General features: G+C 55.5%; 1 protein-coding gene across 1 annotated transcript; it reads right to left on the reverse strand.

The window, feature by feature from the left end:
* Positions 1 to 6,056: 6,056 nt before the first annotated feature.
* Positions 6,057 to 10,568, reverse strand: RRP36 (ribosomal RNA processing 36). Its single transcript, XM_075555083.1, has 7 exons — positions 10,379 to 10,568; positions 9,063 to 9,201; positions 8,867 to 8,933; positions 8,682 to 8,786; positions 7,255 to 7,329; positions 7,052 to 7,169; positions 6,057 to 6,545 (listed from the first exon to the last, which is right to left on the reverse strand). The coding sequence occupies exons 1-7, from the start codon at positions 10,494 to 10,496 to the stop codon at positions 6,406 to 6,408; spliced, it is 762 nt and encodes a 253-aa protein (XP_075411198.1). The 5' UTR covers positions 10,497 to 10,568; the 3' UTR covers positions 6,057 to 6,405.
* Positions 10,569 to 10,830: the final 262 nt, after the last annotated feature.

Consider the following 10,830-nt stretch of genomic DNA (forward strand, 5'->3'; position numbering starts at 1 on the left):
TGTGTGTGTGGTGACTGCAGTGTTGTGAGAGGGGGGGCTTTCCTGGCTGCAACCTGGGTCCTTCTGTTGAGGCTGTCTCGTGACACCAGGAAACCAGCTTGTGCGTGACAGGGTGGTCAAGTGGGGTCACAGGTGACTTAGCACACCCGCTTCTAGGTGGCCGGGTGGGGCAGTGATCGTGCATGCTCTGGGCTGCGATCTGCAGGCCAGCAGTTCAAAATGACCAGCTGCTCTGTGGGAGAAAGGGGGCTTTCCACTCTCTCAAACAGTCCCAGTCTCAGACACTCTCGGGGGTTACTCTGAGTTGGTGTGGACTCGATTCAGTAACGGAGGGTTTGTTTTGTCCATAAGTTTTATTGGCACATAATTTACATATTATGCAATTCAACAGTTTAATCGTTCCATCAAATCAAGGAAAATTGTATAATTGTTACCACATCAATTTTAGATCATGGTTAGACTGACTTTAAAATAGGTTGTGTAATCCATCAGTTCTAGTGCTCCCTTCCCCCTCCATTGTTTACTCCTGAAATCCCCTTTCCCTCCCCATCACTCTCTTATCCCCCACCCCACACCCCTATGTGCACCCACTCCTGTGCGCCACACACTGGGAAACCCAGAACAAAAAAACAAAATAGAAATAAGGTGGTAAGGATAATATAGACAGAAAACACAAATAATGAGTAAGCAAAGTCCACCATCAACTTTCAAAAAGCTAGGGAAGATATTTGTCATCGAACAAGTAAGAGCTACTCACACCCAGAACAAATTCAGGTCAGGCCTATCGGGAGGGCAATGGTCTCTGGCTGTGAGCGACACTGTTGAAGACTCGCCTGTGGCTGGAGGGGCGGCCTGGGGCTCCCGCTGTCCTCCGCACCCTTCTACAAACTGGGTATTCTTAATTTTAGCTCCGATGCTTTCCCTTAGTCATATTCGAATTTTGTGGTTGTCATCTTTGGGTCACACAAGATGTGTCTTCCCTGTGGACTTGATTGGCTCCATACTCAGGTGACTGCTTGAGGACAAGCCTTTAAGACCTCAGACAGTAGTCTGATAGCCGGGCACCATCTACTTTCTTTAATGTAGCACCCTTATCTTTGGTGATCACTTCAGGAAGGTGAGTATCAAGGAGGGCCATTTTTTAGGGGGGTCTCTAGGTATGGGGTGAGGGTGGAGTGCACAGAGATGCCAGCCTCTGCTCAGAGGGGCAGGGCTTGAGTGCTTTCATCTGGCAAGCTGGAGACCAGGCTTTTGATCCACCTTGGTCTCTCGCTGGGCAGTTTCTGATGTGGGCAGATGAACCTGCAAGCCTTCATTTTTGTCGTTTGTAGGACTGGACCAGAGTCATTTGTGGGACTTTGATGAGCAACAGGAGTAGAACCAGTAGAGAAGGTGAAGCCTCTGCTCAAAAGAGCCCGTCTTCTTTGTCCCCGTCACCCAAGACATGATAGTGCACTGCACCTTCTCAGAGTACAACTTAGCAAGGAAGGTGTGGTGTGTCTCAATAGTCACTACCTCTTGCGCACAGATTCTGTAACCATTGCCATGGCCACAGGCAATCCTTCTGATGAAAGGGTTCATTAAGGAAGTTAACAGGTTGCAATGCAAGCGAGAAATGCTCAGGGAAGTTCATTGGACGTGGTACCAAGTTCCCTTGGGGCCAAGCCTCAACCAGAAGGCATTCCCCTCAAGCTCTGTCTCTATGAGTCCTCCCCCTCAAGAGCGCCCAGAGGGACCCTGCTCCACAAGCCAGCCTCCACTTCACTTGCTCCGTGGGCTGGGAAGTTCACTACTCTGCTCCATGCTCTGGTACCAGGAGGCTCACTGCGCAGGGCCCTCGGGGTTCAGAGGACTCACTCCACTCCCGGCTCTTGTTGGCAGAGAGCGCTCCTCAGAGGGCGGCACTCGGGGAATCCTGTTCACGAGGACTCACCTTCCCACTTAGCAGCCCCACCCACGCAGGACAGGGTCATTTGGTGGGTTAAGAGACTGGCTAGAAGAGCCACGTTACATCATTCACTGCCCCTGCAGCAGGTTCCTAGGGTACCGAGAGACGCTTACACATGTGTAAAAAAGGTTTTATCAAGAGTGGCCCACAAGCTAGTTGTGGGCGAGCCCAGCCTGCTCAAGTCCCTGAGTCAGACCCGCAGCTGGAGGCCCCTCCCAACTCACGCAACTGCCAAGGTTGAGGAAGAAGGCTGGTGGAGGCTACGAGGAACCGGTCCAAGATCAGCGGACACAGGACCGAACACTGACAGCTCCCAGGGTCTCGGCCTCCGTGCCCACCGGGCCTGTCACACCGCACCATTTAACTACAGATCAGGAACAAGTTGGCGAACCCCAGGGAAGCAGGTGGGCACAGCACTTCAGAGCAGCAAGGCAGGCTGAAGGGAGAAGGCAGAGTGATGACGCTTCCGCAAAGGAGCAGAGCGAGCTAGTGAAGCTAGATCAAGAAAGGAGGATCATTGAAGAATCGTTGAAGACGGAGATGGAGGAGGAAAAACCGCCAGCAATGTGGAGCCCAAGACCCAGGTCAGCAGGAGGAAGGGAAGGGAGGTCTCCACGGCATTTATCTGCACGTACGTCGTAGGAGACATCGCCAGGCTGGGACTTGCCCTCCACCCTGATCTTCCCAGCAGTCTCATCATGGAGTTGACTGTAGGCGACGTCACATCATGGCCAAAGGCCGAGAAGCCCGACACGTCACATTGACATGAAACCTAACCCAGAAGAGGAGCAGCAAGTCTGCCACACAAAGACAGACCTCATTTATCTGGAGGATCTACAAGAGGCAGGCAGGAGCACAGAGCCCACCGTTGCCAAGGCGACTAGGGATGCAGAGAAAGGGGGACCTGTGGGAAATCGACCACTCACTGTCTGCCCTGGGCGTGCTGCTGCCTCAGCGTCCCCCGTGGTGTCTGAGACAGTAACTGTTCAGGGAGTAGAAAGCAGTCCTTCTCACGGAGCTGCTGGTGGTTTCAAACTGCCGACCATGCAGATCGCAGTTCACGGTGTAGCCACGACGCCACCAGGGCTCCTTGAGAGTGAGTCATGATTCATGCCATCGCTGTTACTGAATCATGTGTGTAAAAATGGCTGCAATGCCCAGTGCTCGGTGATAGAGTGACCCGTTTTGTGAAAGGCCCTCTGCCAGGGCCTCTCCCTGGGAGCTCGGTGGACGCCCGGTTGCAGCACACCCGGAGACACTGCCACCCCGTTCCTTCCCCCGGCTCCTCCACACCGCTTCTTCCCAGCCTGTGTGCACCTTCGGTCATCAGCCTGACTGCTGTGCTCTCGGGGAGGCTGGTTCTCAGTGACGTCTCTGCTCGGGCCTGCCCGTGCTGGGGCAGGGGCAGGCAGACTCGGGGCCCCAGTGCCCCCGGGCAGCTCTACATCTTGACCACGGCCATCTGGGAGGACCTAGGATGCCAAGTCCCTAGTTCTGCTTGCAGGCCCAGAGTGGGGGCCTGAGAAAACTGCAGGAAGGGAAAAAGGGTATTTGGAGGGAGGGAACAGAGGCCACAGGAGACTGGGGTCCAGCTAGGCTTCCAAGGCTAGTTTCGTAGTGGTCTCCCAGGAAAAGAAGGCAGGGCTTGGGGAGCTAGGGTGCCCAGGACAAGAGCAAAGGGGACCAGACCAGAGGTTACAAGAGCACCTCCTGCTTGGCAGTCTGGTGGTCCCGCATGGTCTCACGGCCTACACTTCCTGCCAGCCCCAGGCGCACTGACACTGCTGGTGTGTCACCTGGGCACCTCTCTACCTTTCGACCAGAAATCAGGGCTTGTTGTTTGGCAACACCTAGCTGCTTCTGACTCAACATTCCCACTGCACTGTGGTCCTGCTCCATTCTCTGTCAATCGGCAGCCACTCCGTCACAGGTCTTCCTCCTTTTCACTGCCCCTCTGCTGAAGTATGATGTCCTTCTCCAGATCTTGGTTCCCCCAACAGTACTAGAGACGAGGTCTCACCATCCCCACTAAGGAGCATTCTGGCCATACTGCTTCCAAGAGAACTGTTAGTTCTTTTGCCAATCCATAGACTCAGAATTCTCTGCGATTCGACAATTCAAAGACATCAGGTCTTTGGTCCTCCTTCTCCATTGTCTAACTTCCCCACACGAAACCAAATGAATCCGCTGTCCCCAAGTCCATTCTCACAGCAACCCCTCCGGACAGGGCAGAGCTGCTCCCGGAGTTTCTCAGGCTCTCTTTCTGGGAGTGGAAGCCTCTTCTTTCCCTGGAGGTGCAGCTGGTGATTTCAAACAGCTGGCCTTGCAGTTAGCAGCCGAACAGGTCCCTACTCTTGCTACCCAGGTCCCCATACCTGGGTTAGGTGTGTTTCAGTCCTGGAGACCTTAACCCTTTTGCAGACATCTGCTGCAAATGAACTGCCCAGGGCTCAAGGGCCGAGCTGTCCCTGCAGGAGTCTCTCATGGCCTCAGGCCATGATCTAGGCCCAGGTGGGGAGCTTAATGCCCTTTAGATCCTGGCGTCCTTCCCCCCAGAAGCCCCCGTTGGGAGCTGTCTGCACTGACTGTAGGGGCAGAGGATGGGCTGCCACTGCCAAGGCTCCTTCGAGACCAAAGACCAACCCCTTAGTCATCCTCTTCCATCAGCCTGGCCTCAGCCTACCTTCCCCAGCCCCACTGGGGCACTCACTCCCGAGCTCTTTAGCGAAGAGCGCCTACAGGTTCCTGCCTGCTTGCCGTCTGCCCTCTGGCACAGTCTCACCTGACTCAAGACTGCCCTCCACCCTCTTGTGTAAGCACAAGTACATGAAGCGTCCTGCCCGGCCCTCACGATTTCCCATCCCTGGCATGCACACCCTGGGCTGCATTTCTAACGTGACGCACCAGACAGATGTTTGCTGCCCTGACCCTTTGAGGGGCCATCCCAAAACTCTGACTTAGGTCCTGCAACTGGTGACGAACCTTGGCTTGTCAACACCAAGTTGACAATGTTTTAAAAGTACACAGTACCTTGACTGCGTTTAGAAGCTGCTGTTACCAAAAACCAAATGTGCTGCCATGGAGTCGATGCCGGCCCACAGCGACCCTTTAAGACAGGGTAGAACTGCCTCTAAAAGTCTTCAAGACTGTTAACTCTTTCTGGTAAAAGTCCGGCCTTTCTGCCCCAGGATAGCTGGTGGTTTCAAACTGGTGACTTTCGGATCACAGCCCCATGTGGACCCACTCGGCCACCTGGGCTCCTTGTTGTGAGGTGCCCTCAACGGCCCTGTGAACAGAACGAAACACTGCCCAGCCCGGCGCTGTCTTACCATGGCAACACGAGCCCTCGGTGGTAGCCACTGTGCCCATCTCCAGGGCTTCCTCGTTGAGGCCCCTCCACTCGACCAAGTACGGTGTCCCTGTCCAAGGGCACACACAGAGCTCACTGCCACTGCGTTGACTGTTTCACAACGACCCTACAGGACAGGGTAGCACTGTCCCCCGTGGGCTTTGAACCTTTTCATGGGAGTAGAAAGCCTCGCCTTTCTCCCGCAGAGAGCTCACTGTGGTTAGCCCCCCGTGTCACCCACTAGGCCCCACTGAGCAGCTGGGAAGAAGAGGCGGTGACTGCGAGTCACACAGGGCCTCGGGGGTGATGAAAATGTTCTAGTTGGTTTTGGCAAAGGCTACATGAGACTTAATACACTAAAAGCCACTTAATTGTACACTTTAAGTGGGGGGATTTTAATACAGCTATGAACCACAGAAAGTCCACTCTAGGTCCTGGCTAAGGGGAGGAGCAGTCTGAAGGTACCCAGATGTCAACTGTCGTGTAGCAGACTCGCTGGAGGGCTTTCCTGATTTCGTGGGTCAGATGAATGAGTGTCGGCTGTCATAACATGGATTGGGCAAACTGTCCACACCACCCATCTCCCAGCCGAAGCCAAAGTTCAGTGGGTGAGCTTGCTTGGTGATGTCATCTTTAAATCCCCTCTCTACACTGAGCTCTGAGTTCCTACTTTGTAAGAGCCTTCATGACCTTCTCCCACCCGTGGCCCACCGAGGCAGCCAGTCATTCCAGGCCACCCGAAAATCCCACACAAAAGCGGAACACAAAGAGGAGTGTTTATGAGGCGACACCCGCACATAGTCTCAGCCGCGGGAAACAGCAACAGAGGCTTGGCTTTCACTGGCCTCCCCTCCTCTGTGACACAGCATTGGCTCCAGGGGAGGGCTCGAGGGCGTGGTGAAGCCCATCCCAGTGGAGGCAGTGAGGCAAGGCAGGCACTGGAGCTGCTCGCTCAAAGGGCAGTCCAAGAACTCTCCAGTTGTCTCGGGACCAGCCGAGACCCAGTGCTGCTGCGATTCTGCCCTTGCCCAGAGGACAGAGGACAGGCCCAGCCAAGGTCGTCCCCGGCAGCCCCCTCGCCAGGGCGGTGGCAGAGCCGCAGAGTTCCTTATTGCTCTTTGCTCAAGGGGAGATGTCTCCTGTCCTTGCCTGCGTTACGGCGCCTCTTCCGACTCAAGAAGCTCTCCAGCTTCTTGCTGCGTTTCAGCTCCTTGAACTTCTCCGCTAGGGCCAACTGCCTCTGCTCCGCTAGAGGACGGTCAGAAAACAAAGCTGGTGACCAAAGAAGCCCTTGCCCTTCCCCGTCCCCAGGTCAGCGATGCTGGGATGCAAATGGGCCCAAGTGCACTTTCCCACCGCTCCAGTTTCCCTGAGCTGCCAGATGGTCCCTGCAGGAACACTGAAGAACGAGAGCCCGGCACCTGTAGAACTTAGCTATAGGTAAATTCTACAAGCCTGAGGCAGATGGCCTGGTTTTAAGGAGGGCGCCAGTCTCACTCCATCCCCCAAGCAGGAACTCCAATGTGTCCGGGCCCAGCGCTTGGGAGGGTTTTACAGAGATGTAAGACATGCTCCTGCCCAAATGGAATCGGAGAGAGAGAGACGGTCTCTGGTCAACTCCCTAAGATGCCTTCCACGTCACCATGGGATCTAGCTGGCATGCCTCCTGTGGGAGTCACGGGAACCCCGATATACCATCAGCGCTGTGGCCAGCCTAGTCCAGCAACCATCCTGAGCCCACAAGCCCCACTCACATTTCTTCAGGAAGAACGGCCGATGGCCTTGCTGGGCCTGGGCGCGCAGCTCCTGCTTCAGGGCCAAGCGTCGCTCTTGCTGCCGCTTCCGCTCCTGCTGCGCCTGTTCTTGTTGCTCCTGAGGTGAGGAGGGGAGGATGAGCGAGGGGGGGGACAGGAGGGACTATGAACCACCTCCCCGCCTGCCCTCATCACCCACTCACTAAGCGCTGAAGCAGCAGCTGCAGTTTCTCCTGCTCCTCCCCTGAGCGGCGCTTCTTCAACTGCCTTTTCACAAGCTGCAAGTCAGAGTGATGGTGAGGTGAGCGTTCTGGAAAGGCGGGCCCCACTTTGTGGGGCTCACACACACCAGACAGGGCCTTCGGGGATCCCTTTCCCTGACTAGGAAACAAGCACTCAGACAGAGTAAGGAGCCGGGAGTGCACAGCGTCCTGATCGGAACCTTGTCAGGGCCATGTAGGGTGGACACCCACACAAGGTTCACTGGCCTTACACACTCTACAGAGGTGATGCTCCGCATCCGACTTCTGGGAGGGGGAGTGATTGACTGGAGCCCTAAAAGCTGGTGAGTGGCCACCGAAGGTGCAATGACCAGCCCTCCCCTTCTGGAGCAAAGGTAGAAAAGGAAAGATGAATGAGGACAATTAGACCCCAGCCCTCCCGACCCTGAGACCAGAGCTAGGCGGTACCTGGCCACCTCTGCTCAGAAAGGGATCCCAAGAGAGGTCTGCAAAGAAAAGGCAGTGCAAAGTGCAGAATCATAAAGACACACCAGCTCTCACAAGCGAGCTCGCCTGGTGAACCCCACCCCAAAGCCGATGGCCCGCTCAGAAACTGATCCCGTGCCCAGGACTCCGTGGTCAAAGGACAAACCAGAGCCAACCACGCGACAGAGAGCAGAAGCAGGGAGCTCGGGCCGGAGAAGTGGTCACTACAGCTGACCTCACACACCACACCAAAGACAGCAATTCCAGCCTCCAAATTAGGAATGGATCAATTGTTTGACCAAAGACAGCAAGCTAATTTTTTAACTGCTAATTTTGCATGGCTCACGAATGATGTGATAAAGATCCAAATGGGCCATGGCAGAAAAAAGGTTGTCCACTCACCACTGCCTTAGATCAATCAACCAAAAGAGGTACAAAGAGCAGTATGTCTAGGGACTGGGGCTCAGAAGACAGGGAGGGGCAGTCCAGTCACCCGTCTGGAGAAGGTAAACCCAGAGGAAGTGGGAAGTACATTGCGTTTACATTATAGGGATTATATCAGTGTCACAAAATAAAAAGGACATAAATTGTTGAATGGAAAATCAACCTGACCAGTTTGCTCTGTTAAGTTTTTACCCAATTATCAATAAAAAGGTAAAAAAAATAAATAAGAAATAATTTTTAAAAAACTCATGAGAAGCTTTTGTGAGACGAAACCACAAAAACTGAAGCAATTAAAATTATTTGGAAGGCTAGAACATCCACAAAACTACCCATGTAGCTATTGTACCCATGTTTCTTGTGAGAGAATTAAAAAAAAAGAAGAGGCAAATTATAGTTAACTCCACTCTGTATGGGCTCCCCTGATTTCCGCCACGTCCTGCCCTCCCAGAGCCTGCATAAGCCAGACGTTGGGCGCACACCTCTTGTTCTTTGGCTCGGATATCATTCAGGAACTGATAGGTTTTGTCAAACACCTCAGGATTATATTCCCCGGAGAGGTCGTCAAACCGGGGGTCTCGGGCCACCTTTGGACAGAACAGAGGGTATGTGAGCAGCATGGTCCAGTCGCCCTTCCCGGAGAAATGGCTTCCTGTCTTTTCCTCACCTTCTTACTGACGGGGACGACCTGCCGCAAAAACGGCACCCGGGCTTTGGATGACATTTCCAGAGGCCTAGAGAGACATGAAGAGGACAGGTCAAGGAGACTCTGATCTTTTGCAAAGGCCTCCCACACCTGCCACCCAAGCGGGCACCTGCTCAAGGTATCCTCCCCTCCTCCTCAGGCAGGCCTGGCTCCTCACTTGTGCTTGTCGGCCACGCACACAGGCGCTCTCGAGTCTGGCTTCCCAGTGCTGCTGCCACCTACCAACTGTTTGTACTTCTTCGTCCCCACTTGGCTCTGCAATTCCAGCAGCTCCTCGAATGACAGGTTGGATGGATCTGGGAAAGGGTCAGCAGGGACACATCGCTCAGCTGGGTACCTACCAAGGCCACAGCCAGCCTTCCACCCCAGCCCTGAGGTCACTGACCCCTCTCAATGAGCCTATCAGTCCTCTCCTAAGGTCCAGGCAGACAGGTTGTACTGTGCCATAGTGAATCTTCACCCTGACTGTTGCTGCAGCTACTTGGGGCCTCCTCTTGCTAAGGGAGGTGAACGTGTAAGGCTGGAGATGAGTCAGAAACCTCTATTCACGACTACCTCTTTGATATCACTGACTCCTAGAGCTTCGCGCCCCACCCCCAGCTCTGTTACCACTGCCAAGGTCCTAGTTCACCCCCTCAGCACACCTCCCTTCACATCACCTCCAAACTCCTACCTGCCCCTCTGACCAGGAGAGGCATCTACGATGCAACTATTGCTCACCACCATCCGAGTTCCCACAATACATGAGATCCTATCCCTCCCCAAACTCCCCACTGGCTGCTACTTGACTCGGAGGGAAAGCCACGGCCTTACAATGGCCTCAAGTCCCCAGATGACCTGGTTCCTTTAAGGTCTTCAATTTCATCTCCTAATCTCGTCCTCTTGACTCCTCTCCAGTCACCTGGCTGAGCAGCGCCTGGGCACTAAATGTTCCCTCCGCTGGGAACACTCTCCCAGGGGCCCCCAGGCCTATGCCGCGTGCTCAAATGCCACCTTCCTCTGGTGAGGCCTTTCCTCATTACCCTACTGAAAATGCCAGCAATCCCTGCGGGCTCCCCGCGGGGTCTCGTCTTCTACAGTTGCCATTCACAGAACACGGGGCCCACTTATGAAATTCACCCTCAAGGGTGTACAACCCAGTGCTTTATCACCTTCTAATACACCCTGGTGGTTTGTTTTCTTTAACTACCATTTCTCAAAAGCAAGCTCCAAAGGGGCAGAGGACTTTGACAGGCTCCCTGGCTCGCTCCGAGTGCCGGGGAAACGGCTAGCAGAGGCTCCCGCAGCAACCTGTGGGGTTTGCGGGCCACGGACCCGCTCTCCCTTCCCCGCCGACGCAGGTCCTCTCCTGCCTTGGTGACAGAAACCTCGGCTTCTGCGGCCACCTCCCTCCCCCCGCCACGGGCGCGCTCTCGGGGCCTGACCCGGCGGCGCTTGGCTGCCTCTCCGAACCGTCCCCCGCCCGGCCCTCACCGCTCCGCAGGCTGCGGATCGCGGCCCGGGGCTCCGGGTCCCCGTTATCCTGCCCACCGCGCCGGACCCGGCGGGGAGGCGGAGCCGCGGCTTTCGCTCGAGGGCCCCCTTTCGCCATCGATCCGACTCCAGTCGGCGGGTAAATGGCGCCGCTTCCGCCCCTGGCGCCTCCAGACCCGCCCCTTCCGGCGTCTCCAGACCCGCCCCTTCCGGCGTCTCCAGGAGGCCAAGGGCGCGTCGCCGTCCGTCGAAAACGCGGAGGGCGGGGCTGCGAGGCCCGGAGGCGCCGTCCTGGGAGGGCGTGGCGCTCTTCTGCCCGGTCACGGGGCTCGCGGGCTCCGGACTCTGCGCCCAGGAGCCTGACCGTGCCTCGCTCTGGCTTTCCCAAGGATCTTGGCCGAGAAACCAGAACTTGAAGGGGTCATTCCCACCGTATTCCACAAAAACAGGTC

Source organism: Tenrec ecaudatus, chromosome 7, assembly GCF_050624435.1.
Source record: "Tenrec ecaudatus isolate mTenEca1 chromosome 7, mTenEca1.hap1, whole genome shotgun sequence".
NCBI classification, from domain to species: Eukaryota; Metazoa; Chordata; class Mammalia; order Afrosoricida; family Tenrecidae; genus Tenrec; species Tenrec ecaudatus.

Bases quoted from the DNA above. Each gene is read 5' to 3' on its own strand.
- RRP36 (XM_075555083.1), bottom strand. From the start codon at position 10,496: ATGGCGAAAGGGGGCCCTCGAGCGAAAGCCGCGGCTCCGCCTCCCCGC. The intron at 8,934-9,062 runs GTGAGGAGCCAG...ATGTCTCTCTAG, and splicing joins TGCGTGGCCGACAAGCACAA to GCCTCTGGAAATGTCATCCA. The intron at 7,170-7,254 runs GTGAGTGGGTGA...TCCTCACCTCAG, and splicing joins AGCTGCTGCTTCAGCGCTTA to GAGCAACAAGAACAGGCGCA.